The 18,872-nt window shown below is 32.1% G+C and overlaps 1 protein-coding gene across 3 annotated transcripts in view; it reads right to left on the bottom strand.

Annotated features, from left to right (window-relative positions):
- Nucleotides 1-18,872, bottom strand: part of LOC143246347 (uncharacterized) — a 99,642-nt gene that overhangs the window by 38,760 nt on the left and 42,010 nt on the right. For all 3 annotated transcript variants that reach the window (XM_076492909.1, XM_076492911.1, XM_076492912.1), the window contains 9 exons: nt 18,669-18,769; nt 17,732-17,795; nt 16,069-16,232; nt 15,408-15,486; nt 14,719-14,770; nt 14,178-14,254; nt 13,097-13,199; nt 12,335-12,409; nt 633-814 (listed from right to left, as the gene is read on the bottom strand). In XM_076492909.1, coding sequence (XP_076349024.1) covers nt 633-814; nt 12,335-12,409; nt 13,097-13,199; nt 14,178-14,254; nt 14,719-14,770; nt 15,408-15,486; nt 16,069-16,232; nt 17,732-17,795; nt 18,669-18,769 — 897 coding nt within the window. The remainder of the gene's footprint in view (nt 1-632; nt 815-12,334; nt 12,410-13,096; nt 13,200-14,177; nt 14,255-14,718; nt 14,771-15,407; nt 15,487-16,068; nt 16,233-17,731; nt 17,796-18,668; nt 18,770-18,872) is intronic.

The following is an 18,872-nucleotide window of genomic DNA, read 5'->3' as shown; positions in this document are numbered from 1 at the left end:
TTTTCTTTCTTTATTTGGAGATTGGATGTAAATGCAGTTTTACAGTTTCAGTTTAATTGAAATGGATATTACATATATAGTAATTGTTGTTTATTTGTTTAGAATGTCAAAAAAAGTTATACACACTGACCATTATAGACAAATAACACAAAATGCGGAAAGCGTTTTACAGCAGCTAAACTCGATCTTTGACAATCATATTATAACGACACCAATGCTGTGAGAAAGAATACGTTTTCAACCGCGTTTCGATCTCGTGATTAGCAAATTCTGAATCAATTACCAGGCCACGCATAGATATAAAATCGGTAAATTGTTTTGATATCATAGAAAATCATTTACTGAAGATAAAGTAATTCTCATACTAGTTGTTTGTATTCTCTTGCGAACTGTTATGTCTATTATGAATACATGACTTCGATCCTACTCTACTCGTCTTCAACGCCAAAATAATGATTATTAAAAATTAAACACTATTCTAAACAGTTTACTGAAATATGCTAAAAAACAATTTAAAAGATTAAAGGTTTTATATTAGATTTGTTAAGCAAACAGCATGAATGAAATATACTTTATAACTGCATCTCTGTAATTTTAATTTGAAATTAAATTTACTAATAATTTCAGCTTACATTAACTTTCTGTAGATATCGAGGGTTTTCTAAATTTCTTTCTTTTTCGGATGCTATGATTCCAAACTTTACTGGCCCCTGTCGGTAATCGGTTGTAATATCTACAAGTCGCCGTTGCAGAGTGTTTCGTTTAAACAGTAAATACAAAAAAACAAGAAAGTGTTTTACTCGGAGAAGGACATCTGAAAGAAGACAAAAAAAAAGATCAAATATAGTCATTTCTTTTACTGATCAAACTTTAAAGGTTACAATGACTTCAAACTACGACTTTTAAATTACTTGATCATTCATTTTGATACGAACTTGTGGTTGAATAGGACATGAGATGTTGCATGACACTATCTATCTATATTCATTTAAACATCTTTTTTTAGCTTGTTCTGTCATGTAACGATAATAAAGCTGTTAATTTTGGGCTAATGAAATAAGAGAGCTAGTCCGCGGCATCTACCACCAAATCTAGGGTTACACTAATCGAATTATTAAGCTTTTTACCCAGAAAATATCATTCCTTTCTCCTATATTCACATACAACGAATAACCTGTTAAGTGTAATTACCCTGCATTTGCAATTAAACATTTATTTTCGAATATGAATAAACTCATGTTATTATTACTGGTTATGTCATTCCACTATATTATACAGATATAGTTAAAAGAGATAAAAGATACTTTATAAATGTAGTTCTTACTTTTAGTTTTCTGTTTATCTAGAACGCTGAACCATTCGTTAGTTATTTTGTACAACAGTACTAACGGAAAACTCAGAACGTTAATAATAACTTCAGGTACTGAACGCATTATGCTTCTGGCTCCTGTCGATATGTCTTTGCTGAGTTCATTCACAACGAAACCACATCTCTTGATAACGATTAATCACATGATACATCACATTTGACCATGGACTTACGACTCGTTCTTTCACGAGCTTTATTTTTATTGCACTGTATTATCAATAACTTATTTTGTTTATCTGAGTAATGAAATATCTGAATCTATCAACCAAGTGTTGAAAATGCTCATATCATGAAAAATACGTATTCGGCTTGATATAACATACTGTTTAGGGACAACAACGGACCTGTTGGACCATTTCGGCTGTCCAATCCTCTAAATCTAAGCTTAACTAAAACTATTAGATAAATAAATTTACAAAATCTTAAAGACAGCACTTATCATTCATGTATGTATCAATTTATATTTTAAAGTCACTTAAATCTACTGCTTTAACAACGTTCGAAGGAAACCCATTCCATAGGTTGACCACCAGACTTGAAAAACAAAATTGTCTCAACTGAAGCAAGCTTTTATCTTGTCTAAATATATATTTGTGTTTCTATAATTCTCGCTTTTAAGTACGAAAATATTCAGGCATTAAAATTAAAAATTCCTTTTAAAATCTTAAACACTTCAATCAAATTCCCTCCAACTCTTCTTTTTTGAAAAGTAAAAATTTTATGGATCTTAACATCTCCCAATATGACGGGCCCAACATGGCCAAGCATATTCAGGTGTGCGACTCGTAATCTGAGGGTCACGGGTTCGCATACCCGTCGTGCCAAACATGCTCGCCCTTTAGCCATGGGGGCGTTATAATGTGACTGTCAATCCCACTATTCGTTGGTAAAAGAGTAGCCCAAAAGTTGGCAGTGGGTGGTGATGACTAGCTGCTTTCCCTGTAGCCTTAGACGGCCAAATTAGAAACGGCAAGCGCAGATAGCCCTAGAGTAGCTTTGCGCGAAATTCAAAACAAACAAACCTAATATGACAATCACTCATCCCAAGTATCATTGTTATAGCCGAAACCGAGAAAACCGAAAATTCCGTATCACTGTTTTAGTTTTATAGTACAGTAAACTGGGTGGGCAAGGATATTCATATCCCTCTTCCCCTGCTCGTGATAGAATTTCTGCTGTTATTTTTGTGATTTTTTGAATTTATGTTGGGTTGTTTCTTGTTTTGCTCAATAAGTATTTGTAATTGTAGTTGATTCAGAGGAGTGCAGAGAAAGGTGCGATTGGATTAAGGTAGACGAGAGGAGGGGATCAAGGCCGAATATGATGTTGGCTGCTCAAGGTAGATGATGTGATTGACGGAAGAAGAAAAAGAAGGAAGGCAACGAACACTCAAAAAAACATTCATGAAACGCACCGTAATGTGAGGATCAGGGGTTCAAATTCTCGTCCCACCAAACGTGCTCACCCTTTGAGCCGTGGGGGCGTTATTATGTAATTAATTGAAGTAAATTTGGGTAGTCTAAGAGCCATTTTTAGGACTCTGCTTTGTTGGAGTTGTGGTGTTATGGCGGTGCATTTTTGAATGTTGTACGTAATTTGAGAGCAATATTCGATTAGGGTAGAATGTATTCTTTCTAGATTTTAATGATGGTATTGGGTGTGCATCTCTTATTATTTTTTTGTAATTAGTCTTAAGTAATAGATTCTCCAGCTAACTGATTTATTTATGATGTTAAAGTGTTATGTCAGTGAGAGTTAGTATCAAACGATATTCCTAGAAATGTCGCTTAGGGGTGTAGCTTTATTTCGCTTTTATCTAGTTTAATATGTACGTTTTTAAGGTTTTGTGATGTATTAATGCGATAGCAGAAGTATTATGGGGATTTAGGAGGATTCTCCAGTCGTTACACCAATTAAGGATGGCATTTAGGGATTCTTGTATTCTGTTGCTTGCTATTATTGGATTGGGTGAAACACTTCAGACAGCTATGTCATCAGCGTACTTTGAGAAATAAGTATATGTTAGTTTCGGGAAGGGTATGTTGTTAATAAATATTATGTAGAGTAAAGGTGATATAACAGATCCTTGGGGACACCTTTGGTGATATTAAATGTCTTGGAAAGAGTATGGATTATTTTAATTACTGCAATTCCGTGAATTTAAAATTTAGTAATCCATATGAATATTTTCTGGTTGACATTTAGGGAATATAGACGATATCTAATGACATTGTGCCATACTTAGTCAAACGCTTTTTTGACGTCTAGAACGACTGCAGCAGTTGTCTGATTGTTGATGAATGACTTATATATGAATTCTGTAATTTGTGGTCTGTCTTTCATTACAGAGGATTAAATCATTATTTTCCGTAGCAACTAAGTAAAGTTATAGGTGTAAAACTGTCGAAGTTGGAGTTTTCTTTATTTGTTTTAGGAATAACAGTTATCCTCGCTTTCTTCCAGACATCCGTGAAATATCTGACTGATAATAATAAGGTATCGATGAAAGTTATTAGAGGCCGTTTGTAAGATAATAATTCTAACACCGTCTTCTCCAGGTGAGGAGTTTTTTAGTATTAAAAGGTTAGTTTTGAGTTCCCCCATTGTAACTTGTTTGCCAACAACGTTGTGTACATGTGTTGAAGTTAAGTTACGGGTAATGTTAGTCTAGAGTTGTGGGGTGTATAGATTTGGTCTATATGAGACGTGGTTTCCAATGTTGTGTTTCAGAGATTGGTTGAATGGTTGATTGTAAACCTTTCCAACAATTCAATGTTTTTTTTGAAAATAAAGAAACCAAGACGGATCACAAAACAACAAATGTGGCCAAACTAGTGGCATATACAATGTAATTAAAATTTCTTTATGCCTGTATTTAATAATTCTGTTAATAGAACCTAAAATTTTATTTGCCCTACCACTATCCATAGCACACTGTTTTGAATAGTTTTAGAGACTTACCAACCATTATTTACACCAATATCCTTTTCTTTCATGACTCTCTTTAGGTTATTTCATTCTAAATTATTATAATGATTCAATTTATAATAACCCATATGAAATATTTTGCATTTACCATAATTAACACCAATCTGTCATTCATTTTCGTTACTCACTAAACGCTCTGAATCCTTTTGTAAAGCAGCAGCACTATACTGGCAGCGAGTAACTCACATTACCTTGATATAATCAGTAAATTTAAGAAATTTTCAACAATTTCTTCATCTATGTTATTGATATAAATAAAAAAAGAGCAATAGTTTTAAGTTACACCACTTGCAACATTAATCACGTTTGAATGAGTTCCATTTATAACAATATCTACTCTTTTCCATCAAGCCATTATTCTATAGAGTTAGTTAACTTTATCCCCTTTACCTATAGAGATAAGTTTCTTTCAATGCCTTTGATGTGGCATTTTGTCATATACTTTCTGAAAATCAAAAAACACAAACCTATACGCTATCTCCATCTACATAAGCAAGAGTATTTTCAAAGCATGTCAACGATTTATAAGGTAAGATTTTCCCTTAGTGAAACCGTGTTGACTATTCGATAAAACCCTGAGCTTTGTTAAACGTGAAAGTACATAACACAATCAGTGCAAAAAACCCTTATGATCAAAAAATTACACAGCACAGGAAAGTGCATCAGCACAAACGTTATCAATCCCTTTGACCTAGATTATCTTCAAATCATACTCTTGTAATGACAAACTCCAATCTAAAGTATTCAGTTTTTGCTCCTCATTTTGTCCAAAATCGTTAACAGGTTATTAGCAGCATAAATGATAATTGATTGTGGTTATACAGATACATACGAGGGCTGTTCAAAAAATACGCGGACTGTTTGAATTGCGCGGCTTCAGTAAGTTCCAGGGGAATCCGCTTGGTGTCGCTAGGTTCGCACAGATCAGCTGATTACGACGCCATTTCCCGATTGCAGTTATATTCATTTGTGTATTAGCTACGTGGTTTTAAGTGAATTGCGATTTTTTGGTTTGGCGGATTTCAGAATGAATGACCAGAAGGAGCAACGACTTGCTGTGCAATTTTGTGTTAAACTTGGAAAATCTGCGACTGAAACTTTTGCTATGCTTAACACTGCTTACGGTGATGTTGCTATGAAGCGTACGGCATGTTTCAAGTGGCATGAACGTTTTAAGGATGGTCGACAGTCCATTGAAGATGATGAGCGTCCTGGACGTCCTTCCACCTCAACTGACGACCCACACGTCGACAAAATCAACGCCCTTGTGCGGGCAAATCGACGTCTGACTGTCAGGGGAGCTTGCCGAAGAGTGTGGGATATCAGTTGGATCTTGTTACGAGATTTTGACCGAAAAATTGAAGATGCACCACGTTGCTGCGAAATTCAGCCCTCAGAACTCGTGAGTGTTTGGCCAAACACTCTATCACTGTTCTTCCCCCCCCCTACTCACCTGACCTTGTTCCTTGCGATTTTTTTCTTGTTCCCCAAACTCAAAAGACCCTTGAAAGGAAGAAGATTTGAGACGATTCCCGAGATTAAGGCAAATGCGACGAAGAAGCTGGAGGACAATACAAAAGAAGCGTACCAGAACTGTTTCAACAAGTGGAAACACCGTTGGGATAAGTGTGTGCGTTGGGGAGAAGAGTACTTTGAAGGGGTCCCAGACCTGTAACTTCTAAATAAAGTACATTTTGTTTTATGACGTCAGTCCGCGTATTTTTTGAACAGACCTCGTATATATTGAAATATTCCATAGCTAACACTAAAGTTAATGTTTCTTTATCTGCAGTGGAATAATTATTTTGGTGACAATAAAAATTTAAAAAGGAAATAACATAGAGGGTGTTCAATACATTTGTCGTCTCTTTGTAATAGAATAGAACAACACTCACAGGCATGAACAGTTCATGCGAAAGGCTTATCAAACTCGGGCGCCATCAAAATAGGGTAAATTAACGATGAAGGTATGACCTTTCCAAAAGCAGGTTGACATGTTACAGAATACTTCAATTTTTTATTTTTTCCAATAGGTTTGTTAATAATATATTGACGTCAACAAAATGTTTACAATCTTCCCGTAATAACTAGTCATTCACAAAAATCTCAAAATTTCTTGTTGGTAGGAGATGGATAATTCACGATATAATCAATTTTCACACGACTGAAGGTTTCTTTTAAAGCTGGGATAGGTTTCTGAAGATCAACAGATAGTTTTTGGTTAGGTTCGCTATCCAAATGACCTTTATGACAAGTTATTCAAACTTAAGAAAACTCTTGCCTAAAGAAACGTCTCATAATTTTGACTTTTGCTGGATTAAACAGAATTTTTTTCTAAGATTGCAAGATTTTTTATGGAAAGTAGTTTATGTGCTAAATTGTAATAATCGGAAAGAGTAGCTTCTTCCTGTACTGTTTCCATTTTCTCTTAAGCTAAGTAAGTTTTGTGATCGTAATGTGTGCAACGTTGAAATTCTTCAATTAGATATAATTGTTTCAGCTTGTCGAAACTGTAGCTAATAGGAATAGAAATACATCATCAAACAAACAAAAGCTCTTCTTCGTGTGCAAATTCAATATAAGTTTGATTATCAGATGTCTCTGGTAGAATTTGAGAATAAGTGTTTAACCTTATAATCTGCATAATCTTCTACAGAAAGAGTTGCATAAGTTTGGAGATGTCTCTGGTAGAATTTGAGAATAAGTGTTTAACCTTATAATCCGCATAATCTTCTACAGAAAGAGTTGCATAAGTTTCTTGTGTTTTATCAGTTAAAACACTTTGTAATAATAATGACCATTTCTCGGTGCCTCATTCCATGGTTTGGGCAACCTTCTCGAAATGTTGGAAATATTTATCAATTTCACTTTCATTGAATAGTGATACTTTACCATATCTATTAAGCTCAAAGTTGTCATTTTGTTTCTATCAACCAGAGTGGAGTTTAATTTCCACCTAACTTCTTTTTCAGCTTCAATATGAACTTGTTCTTTCTCGACTTCGATTCGAACTTGTTTTTCAGCTTCGAAATGAGCTTGTTCAGCCTTGAGACGTTTATTTGCTTTAAGTTTCGATATGAGCTTTTTCGAACTCGACTTCTTTGAGTTTTAGCCAGATCTATAATTCATCTTTATAACTCAACCCCGATTGACTATTTGGCCATTAGAGTATTTCCGCTCACGCCTCCTCAGACGACAAATCATCATCAACTAATATTTCAGTTGATTTTATATATTTTTGTTCATTGCTTTTTAAACCTATAGATCTAAAACTTTAGCAATTTTGAAAAATTCTGTTTCGTTATATCTCCTTAGTTGATCTTGATAATCAAACATGATTAAATCTTGTTGGAACTGATGAATATAAATTTATTTGAATGGAGATCGAATTTTTGTCTCCGATTCAGATCAATTTATTACGTTATGTATTACAATTTCAAATATCCCAGGTTCGAATCCCTGTCATACCACACATACTCGTCATTACAGAGGCGAGTTATAAATTTGTGGTCAATCCCACTATTCGTTGATGAAAGAGTAGCCTAAGCGTTGGTGGTGGGTTGTGATGACTAGCTGTTTTCCCTCTAGTCTTACGCTGTTAAATTAGATACAGCTAACGCTGATACCCCTTGTGTAGCTTTCCGCGAAATTCAAAACCAAAAACACACAATTTCAAATAGCCTAAAACTGAGTTGTAATTTAAATTTAGCAGTTAAATAAATGTCGATACATATCCAATTTATGATATTTGCCAACAAGATTCATGCACATAGTTTATTTCTTATGATACACAAATAAAAGTTAAAATAATGATTATTACAAATGCTGATTTATCCTTGAGTAATGTCCGATTTTAGGTTCAAAAAAACAGAAATGATTTCAAACACTTTTAATGATATTTAATCAATAATGTATGTTCCATTGTTATTAATTACTTCCTGCCAACGATTCACGAGCTTCTGAATGCCACTTCTATAAACTTCTTGGGGTTAGGAGGAAAAGAATGTAAAGAGGGTAGTTTTTAACATCTTCATGTATTCCAAGCTCTTTTCCATCAAGATAGCTCGGAATAGAAGATAATTAGATGGGGCAAAGACAAGAGAATAAGAAGGATGTGGAAGTGTTTCCCAGACTGGCTCTTTAATCCTTGCAGATATGATCTTTGCAGTATGGAGCTGTGCATTATCCTGGTATAACACAATAACTTTACGATTGATTAAAGCAGGCCTCTTTTCTTTCAGTGCAACATTCAAGCACTCTAACTGTTGACAATAGAAGTCTGAAATAATAGTTACATTGAGTGGTAGCAACTCAAAGTGGATCACACCAACAATATCCCACCAAACGCTTAACAAGACTTTCAGAGGGTAGAGATCCATTTCAGGCTGTGATGTAGCCAGTTTACGTGCATTGAGCCACTGTCTGTAGTGCTTAACATCTTTATAAAATATCAGTTTTTCATCTCGTCACTAACCTGTCAAAAACGGATAAGTTACGTACACGAGTGTGCAGAGAAGTGCAAATGTTCACTCTTGTTTTAAGATTGGCTTCTGTCAAATCAGGGGGTATCCATTTTCCAAGTTTTAACATCTTTCCAAGCTGTTGCAGATGACAGTGAACTATTGAATGGGTTGAATTAAGCTTTTGTGCCAGTTCTTCAACTTTTAAAGCAGCATCTTCATTAAGTGCAGCCATCATTAAACTCAACAGGACAACCTGAACGTGGAGCATCAATTAAACTGTAGTTGCCTTATCTGAACTTCTGAAACCACCTTCGACATTTTCTTTCATTGAGAGACTTCGCATCATAAACACCTTGAATGTTTCGTATAGGTTCCGCTGCACCATTACCGTTTTTAAACTCATAAAGCATTATGTGCTCGTCAAACACATCTGTTTTCATAAGGGTTTATTTGATTAATGATCTGAGAAGGTGGAATTGGGTTAGTTTTTTTTATTTATCTGAACATTTTTATAAATATTTTAGTCATTAAAGCCTTCTACAAAGACAGAGATCATAATGCACTTTCTGTATTAAACTTCAGGACATTACTTATGGGATGGCCTGATATATATACAAAAGTTTTACAATCAGAACTGAGTCTTCTATCCAATTTTCATAGACTTACTGCTCTTCCAACAGGAGACCACCAATACTTTCATTACTTTACTGTTTTTCGCACATATATTGTTGATTCTTACACTAGAAAATCTTCTACAACTTTATTGAATAGGTGAGAGCATTGCAATACAGATTTAAAGGTATAAGTTATGTACATGTCTAAATATAAATTTAACTTAAAACACTGATATCACAATACATATATAATAGTGAACCCAATTAAAAATCAATTAATTTATTTTTCTTTTAGCTCTTCAATAGTTCTGTATCTTGTTCGTTGACTGCTCCGAATTACAAAAATTTCAGAATTCGATGAAACATTGCATACAACATTTTGAACTAACGTTTTTATTAAAGATAATTTTAACATAAAAGGTATGAGTTATCTATTACATTGTAATATGTTGAATAAAATCCGTTGTAATTATAGTTTTGCCACACACTATGCATTGGAAAAGCGCTCATTCCTTGTAAAATGCATCAAACAGTATTCTATAGTAAGGTGTATAACATTTATACTTTTCCTAAACTGTAGGCTGGGCAACATCTATGCCTTTCCTAATTAGTAGGCTGTTTACCATTTTCAAATATTAATTGAAATGTGTCTTGATTGTGTAATTTTATCACATTTGTTTATTTCATTATCTTAATTGGAGTTGAAAGACCTATAGAGAAAATGTACAAATGTATTTGCGTTATATTTTGTACCTACGGCATAGGTATTAAGGCTCTACTACCGTCCCTATTTGTGAAGCATTGACCATAGGGAAAACAATCACGTCAACCATACCCTACTGCCCATCATACCCACCAACAGGTTTTAACTGTCAATCTTATAACTTAAACACAATTTAAAGAACGGAGAATACTGTGTGGTACAATAAGGATTCACGCCCGGATAACTAACTCTGTAATCCACAGATATACTACAGAGCCAACACATACCATAGATAATTTAATGATGCTAAAAAAACACGTGTCTTAAAAGAACGACAAAACCCTTATAATCCAAAATCTTTTTGAGGGGTGATTTGTGAAAGTAATTTAAAGTATTAAAAAATTTCATCAACTTCTATCGCAATTTCTTTTACATTCGTCTTTTTATTAAGGTTAGTACTCAAAATATTTGCAACGAAAAAATTTGACTTCAAAACATTTTTATTAGCAAAGGTTAACAAAGAAATGAAACTATATATTCTAATAATTTCTAAAATTAAAAGTCAGAATGTTGCATAATACAATACTGAATTAAAATGTGGTAAGATATAAAAATAACTCAACTTCCTCACAAGTTAAAAATATATTTGTTTAAATATTTTTATTCTCTTAAATCTAGTTTGTCTTTCAAAGTAAATTTGCACCAAGATCAATGCCCCAACGACTTTTCATGATGTATCAACATAACAAAGGCCAAATTACACATTCTTTAATGTGAAATGTAATATGCTGAAACTAATTCTCAACATCTTTATTTTCTTGAATCTTTTTCAGTACACCCTGGGTGGCATCCAGAATTACCATGTCACCTGTGTTAAATGGAAAACAATTGTCATTAAAAAAAAATGGAGGACAGTTATTTAATAAACATTTATAGAAATACTAGTATGAAAAGTTCAGTAGGGTACACCTTCATGCTATTAACCAGGCTTTAAAATCTTAGTACAAATGTGTTAATTAGTAACAGCTCTTGGTGGTGGAATGAAATAGGAGTTACCAGTATTCTTATAGTACAGTCGCCAATTCTATTTCTACAGAGGCTCAAACATTATATTCCGTTATTACTTATAAACCATATCACATAACACACCATTTCTGCATTTGTAGTGTCACTATATCGCACGTAGTACAGTCACCATTATTGCTTTTTGGCACGGCATAGCCAGGTGGTTAAGAAACTCGACTCGTAATCTGTGGGTCGCGGGTCCAAATAACAGTCACACCAAACATGCTCGCCCTATTAGCCGTGGGGGCGTTATAAGGTGATGGTCAATCCCACTATTCTTTGGTAAAAGAGTAGCCCAAGAGTTGGCAGTGGGTGATGATGACTAGCTGCCTTCCTCTAGTCTTACACCGCTAACTAAGGGACGGCTAGAGCATATTGTGCTAATGCAGCTTAACTTTGTGCACAATTAAAAAAACCAAAAAAAATTATTGCTTTAAACATACTTCCCGTGACGTAGTCACCATTTTTATTTATATGGCATCCCAGTTTTGATCATTTTCAATGTTCAACTTAATTGCGAGAAGGTTGTTACTCTTTACTATTTCAAAATTAATGTAAATATATCCAAAAGTATAATATTGAATTGGTATAGAAAAATTAACCTTAAAAACATAATAAAATCACTGGTAATTGTTTACAAACACTAACTATTGTGAAAGGGTGTTTTGTGCGAGGGTCAAGACACCATCATCTCTGGTTTCAAAACTAGCTTGAGTTACTTGATTACATATGTGATAAATACATGTTAGAAGTTTTGGAGAAAATAAACCATTTTACTTCTTCCTCAGACATTTCTAATAGTCATTAATAAACGAATTTCAAAATTATGATTTTTGATGAACATATTATTGACATATAGGTGTGAATTTAAAATTCTGACGTATAAAGTATGCATAATTTATGTAATAATGTTTGCTTGAAGGAAATAACATCAGAATGTAGGAAATGCCTGTTTGTTACTGTTGTAATAAACATATTTTACTGTTATTGGTTCATGAGTAATTGAAAGATTGTATTATTGCTAATTCCCATAAATGTTCATTAAAATTACTGCATTACCCAAAGAGAGACATATTTGCTTATGAGCAGTTTGAGCTGCGTTTATATATCAATTATTTTGCGTTTTTCTTACCAGTCTTGAACGTAGTTGTTGCGCCTTGAACTGCCACCAAAGAAGGCAAACCATACTCTCTTGCAACCACAGCACCTAAAGAATTAATTAATATAACTTTTTTATATGTAAAAGTGCAAGGCCTCATATCCTTTAAATGTTAAAATTATACCTAAAATCAGTTATATATTCAGGCTCCCAATATTCTATTTCAATAAAATTGATTCACAAGCTGGTTTAATCTTTCAAAGATTATGAAAGTGAATAAAGACTACTTAAATACATAGAACAGATAAATAGTAGACCTGGTTCCTTCACGTTGAGTTCTACGTAAAGCAAATGACTCGCTAGGAACTGATTTAACCTCTTTCAAATCCACAGTGCACCAGGGTTTCAAAAGCATAATTTTTCGAAAGATTGAAATGTATCAATACCAATAAGAGTGAAGTAATATTTGTAATTGTTGTCTACATCAGTTTAGAATCTTATTATTTAATTTAGATACACATTTCTCATTAGTACATTTGTTTATTGGGTTCAGTACTGGCACTTCTAAATATATTTCAAATCAATTAATAAGATTGTTTTGAATAACGGAAAAATAATAGCAAATTAAAACATGTCCCGGTCGTTATACAATTTTATTCATATTTTACGGAAATAATCATTCTTCATTAATTCTGTTTTATATTCTTAAAACTTAAATATTTTGTGGATAATTTTTTTAAAAGTACAGAAACAAGTATCCCAATACTTTTTCAAAAATGTACAAATGTGACTCACCATGAGAAAGTAGGCCTCCTATCTCTGTGACAATACCACTCAGAAATGGAAAATATGGAGACCATGCTATGTCTGTAGAGTGGACAATAAGAATATCTCCTTGCTGGGAAAAATGAAGTGTTTAGTTTAAAACAAGTTTGAACCAAGAAGATGTGACAAATTGTATGATTTGTTGACATGGTAAAATTAAAGTAACTCATGTTTTGTTTATATTCGTCGAAATTGAAAGGAGTGTGTGCGTTTTCTTTTAGCAAAACCATATCGGGTTATCTGCTGAGTCCACCACACACTTACCACTGTACCAGTGGGAGACAAAATTTAAAAGAAAAAGTAATTTAATTTAAATCCATTTCACGTGACAACTGGTAATACTCACTGACACAAATAATGTTTGTTGAAACAATAGAGCTTCACTATAGCTTGTTGCTGTTAAACCAACAATTAAACTAGAATATTCACCTTCCTCTCATTTTAATTTCTTTAACATTAAAATTTTCCATTTAAAGAATGTCTCTGCCTGCTGTAAGAGAATGTAATCTGACACCTTTGTTGAAATTGTTAGAATTTGGCTGTCATTAAATTTATTCTTCAAATAAAAACAACCAGTAAAATTTTTGTTTAAATCAATTAAAATAAATTACTACAGTGTGACAGAAAAATGAATAAGTAATGTATATTCTTTTTATACGCTATATTACGTATAATGTTTGTTAGCTTTCATGTCATCCACCACCGGAAAAAAAAAAAATTTTAGTTAGATGCGAAGAGAAAACGTTCGTAATTGATTAAATAAAGTAACAAATAAAGATTGATAAAATTTTAACATGTTTGTTTTATAGCCAAATATAATAGTCATGACTTTTTACTGGTATTGTACATCAAACTGTATTATGTAAATGTGCAAGTTATACTTCCTGACACTCATATCACTTAGTATCAATTTTCGTTTTGTGTTTGCAATCCTTTTCTCCTCGTGTATATACACAGATACATGCAACTAATCATGGTGAAATCTCAAACATTTTTACAATGATATATGGTATATTTTGGATTAAACATGCCCAATAAATTCCAAATTCACCTGTAAACTAGAGGCTTCATTCAGGTTTTTAGCAACGTAAGCCACTCCTTTCACAACACCTTGGCATACAGTGACACCTATAGTAAATGTGAAAACAAAGGTCAATTTTATTTTTCTCTACCTAAGAAATATGCAAGTAAAACTTTACAGTTAATCAAACTCTAAAAAAAAAATTAAGTAATACATGAACTTGTCATGAGTTTTACTTTAAAAAGTTAATTCTATAATTTCGATGATTGCATATCTATAATTTCTGGAGAGAGTGTACTGCAAAAACATTCATGGTAGAAAACACATTCAAGTCATTAACCTTAAACAACTATCTGGGAAATTAGTTAATGCAACACGTGCTTCACATCATATTTTATTTCATAAAGATTTTTAATGCTAGCACATGAGCATTATATTAATAGCCATAATTTTAAAATGCATATAATAATAGGTTTAAATCAATACACTATTCAACATTACTATAAAAACACGTTAGCATGTACTGAGAGTCTAATTTTTATCTATAGATAAATAAAATAACAAACCAGACCTCGTAATTCTTGAAGGGATGAGTAAATGTCCTCGACCTCTTCTTTAGTGATCTGAAAATGAAGATTCGTCAAGAGCATTATAATTAAATATATTTCTAGAAAATAGTTAGTTTTTAATTTTGCTATTTCATACATTTATTTGTCTCATTACCTTCCTATGGGCATATTAATATGTCAGTCATAATATTATGCTACGTTCAAGAAAGAAATCATGTAGTTCATCATTTGAAAGATTTACGGTTTATTTTTTCTATAAGCTCTTAAATCAACTTTTATACTTAACTTCAAGTGGAACACAACCTATTTAATCAACGTAAACAAATCTATGTACTGAAAACAAAACCTACAAATCAGATTTTTGGGGGCATTTTATTTGTGTGTTAAATATAGACATTCTTATGATGATACATGAACATCTTTGGCAATTTACACTTTATTAAAAAGATCATTTAAAAGTTTCAGTAAAAACGAAAATATATTCAAGATGATATTCAACTTAAATTCTATAGAATACCAATTTTAAAATTTACATCTTTACCTAAATAGTTTGATCTTTTAAATCATTTTCATTTCCTCTTGGAATTTTGAAAATGAACAGATATTTCATTATTAATAAACAATTGTGATATTGACTTTAAAAATAATTAAATGTATTTATACGTAAATGCAAAACATTTCAAATGCTTACTGGTTTCGGTTCACCAATAATAATTTCCGGAAACACCATAGCATTCAATTTCTTATGCATTCTCCGTCTGCGAATGGCTCTAATAAAGAAAAAATAAATTTCTTCAAAAGTGAGAGTTAACCACAGATACATTTATAATTATACACTATAAAACACTTCGTATTCCCTAAGTTGAACATTGTATTTAAAACTATGTAGGTTTTAAACTTGAGTACATTTTACCAATAACTTATAAATATATGCATTTTGTCATTTTATTTTATATTAGTTACAATTACTATACAAATTTTTTCTGGCATTAGTATTTTATATAACATGACAGATTACAAATGCTTTGTTTCAGTACACAGATAAAATCATTTCTTATTAGATAAAAATAAGCTAAGATAAAGATCTATATTAAAGTTCTCAAATATTAAATTTTATGATTGTTGCTATAAACTGATTGAAGGACAAATATAGTCAATTCACTTTGGACAGTGAGAAAGATATTAAGCTTTGGCTACAATTTGTCTATAGTGTATTGTATCAATAAAATTGTAAAAAAATGACAAAAAATAAATATTCATATTCTTTTGATTATAGAAGGTATACATGTTCAAATACTGATAGTGAAGTAGTTTATGTCTAACAAAAAATCAACTTCTTTGAAAACACTTACGTTGAAATCAAATGTGCAGATCGTGTCATCAGAAGTTCTCGAATCTCTTCGTTAGTGAAGAAATGGAGTAATTCAGGATCTGGAAGCCTTCCTTCTTTTACCATCAATTTCTCCAACAAACGGTAACCTTTTCTAAGATTGTCTACATATTTCACTAGGAGAGACTGTATATAGTACTTTATATAAATACAAGATGCTTATATACTGAACCTTATGAAATTATTCATACTTGGTTGCTTTGATAAAACATTAAGTGAAGAACTTTTCACTCGTTTTATTAATCCAATTTGTAAGACAGCCAAACATAAAGATACATTTGCAAATAGCTTACAACATGTATTTACAAGTGTGTACAAGTATTTCTTGTAAATTGATTTAAATACGTGAAAGGTCAACATTCGTCCTACCAATTTTAACATTGTTAAGTTGATGAAAATATACATGTTCAACAAAACAAAGTGTAGGAGTGAGTGCACTAAAATGTGAAGAAACAAAATAGGAACGGGCATGGTGTAATAAAAACTCTGTATAACCTCGCAAGCCTACTTCATTTGTTTCATTCATATAATATTCCAAATTATCAAATGTAATTAGGTTTATCATACGATGAATATTAAGATGTTTCAGTACAATGAAGTCATGGATTCTTTACATAAAATTAGAATAAGTACAAACACACTTTTGTATGCACCCATAACGAATTAGGCATGGACTGGTTGTTGGACAAACTCCCAATGTGAAGCTGTACAGAGGAAGTTTTATTACATCATGCCCATTCCTACCTTGTTTCCTCACTTTCTGGTGACCCTATACTTTGCTTTCAGTTTTTATAAATATTTTTTCCACTTATTTCATACAAAGTGGCATGGTCTTGTGTCCTATTCATTCAGTTGTGCTGATATCTTACATGCATATCATTAGTATGGGTCTGCACTATAGTATTAAGGTATGTGCATATAAATGTGTTTTTGTTTATGTGTAATATTGTTCAACAATGTCAGTCAGTGAGATTAAAGAATTTGTAGTTTTGTGAATTATTGTATCTTCTCTGCTGACTTTCTGATGTAGATATACAACTTGTAATTTTGTACATGATTTCTTTATCACTTCAGAGAGTCTCTCAAATACTTTTCAAGAGTTATCATTTGATTGTTAAAGATGAAAATGAGTAAATATTTTGAATTGTATGTATTGTGTATCCTCATTATTCCTACTGTAATTACTACCATACTTATGACAGCCATAAATTAGTTACTCGTGACCATTAATAAATGTCGAAGATTCGTTTACATGTAGATGAAGTTTTGTCGAAATTAAAGAATTATACATGTATGAAACTTTAATGGTTTCCATAATAAAAACTTGAAATCACAATGTCAACTTATAAACAATGAAATAAATGTATAATACTACATATATAGTATGACAAAAACTTCACGTTCGTACAAATAAATGTTGGTTCAGGATTTATCAATATAAACGACAAAGAAAAGTCTACCTGTTGATAATGCTCAGGTTAGAGGGGTTTTTTATCGTTCTTTAATTTTGTGTAGGACACATACTGTGAGCAGTTCTTTAATGCCTCTTATATACACATTGTAGTTTAAATACTGACAAAACACATTGTCACATTCATCTTTGAAATACAATCAACCTGACTCGCCTTACTCATCTCTCTGAGGCAAACTCCCCTTCGTGCCTGCGACACAAGGAAATGTAGAACAAACCTGAAACAAATTTTATGCGTCACTTTCACCAAAATTCTTCTTTAAATCACTAACAAATTTGGAAAGTTCGTTGTATCAATATCATAAATCTTTAAATTGATTTTCATTTTTATGCAATCAAGTATTAATAAATCATTACATCTAAAACTTATTTTATTTTCATATTCTTGAATCAGAATATCATGAAAGAGCTTAATAACATGTTTGATTACATATTTACTTTCTTTGTTTCATTCAAATTCCAGAAAAAAAACTGGCAATATATAATAGTGTGAGCATCCTTTTCAATTACCAAATAAAAATATTTCACATACTCTAACTTCCCAGTTTTTAATTGAAATAGGTTCTAAAGATTTATTTTAAAATTAAACAAAAAGTCAGTGTTCTCTAAAACATGTTTCAAGTGTCATATCAAGTGTTCAAGAAATAACATTCATCTATCACAGTTAGTTATTCAAATTAATTTCAATTTTTGTAATTTTACTAACACTTTTTGTTTATAGTGAAACGTGTTTTGCTGTTGTGAAGTTTATGAAAAAATATTGGAATTAATACAACTTTAAGTAATGTCCTCGATAATCCTAAGTACAACATTGACTGTCACTTTTATGATGAAGGGAAATATTTTGTACAGGATAATTTTCTATACACCAACTTGCCTCAAGAGTTGGTTGAAGATGTCACTGATTAGCTATGTATACGTTATTGAGTAAATTGTAGTATCAAAACATAGGTAAACAAGAAACAATTGAATAAATTAATATTCGTGTACGTAAATATAAAAATACAAACGTACTAATGTCAAGGATATAACTGTATTGTTTACATCAATTTAAAGAACAGATACTTCCACTGTTACCATTAACATTATACCTGGAAAATCTCGTTGGTTTGTACTTGATTTGTTCAATAGCTTCAGTTATTGGCAATTCTTCTTTTGCAACAACCATCAAATGAACAGTCTTTACCATAGCCTTTCAGAGGAAGAAATGAAAGAATTATATAACAAACTCAAAAACAATATTCTAAACTTACAATTGGTTCATTTGGTGCGAGATTACAACAAAACATATCGCT

The sequence above is a fragment of the Tachypleus tridentatus genome, chromosome 3, assembly GCF_004210375.1.
Source record: "Tachypleus tridentatus isolate NWPU-2018 chromosome 3, ASM421037v1, whole genome shotgun sequence".
In the NCBI taxonomy this organism is placed as follows: domain Eukaryota; kingdom Metazoa; phylum Arthropoda; class Merostomata; order Xiphosura; family Limulidae; genus Tachypleus; species Tachypleus tridentatus.
The sequence above is the reverse complement of the archived record's forward strand: the minus strand, read 5'-3'. Positions and strand labels throughout refer to the sequence as shown.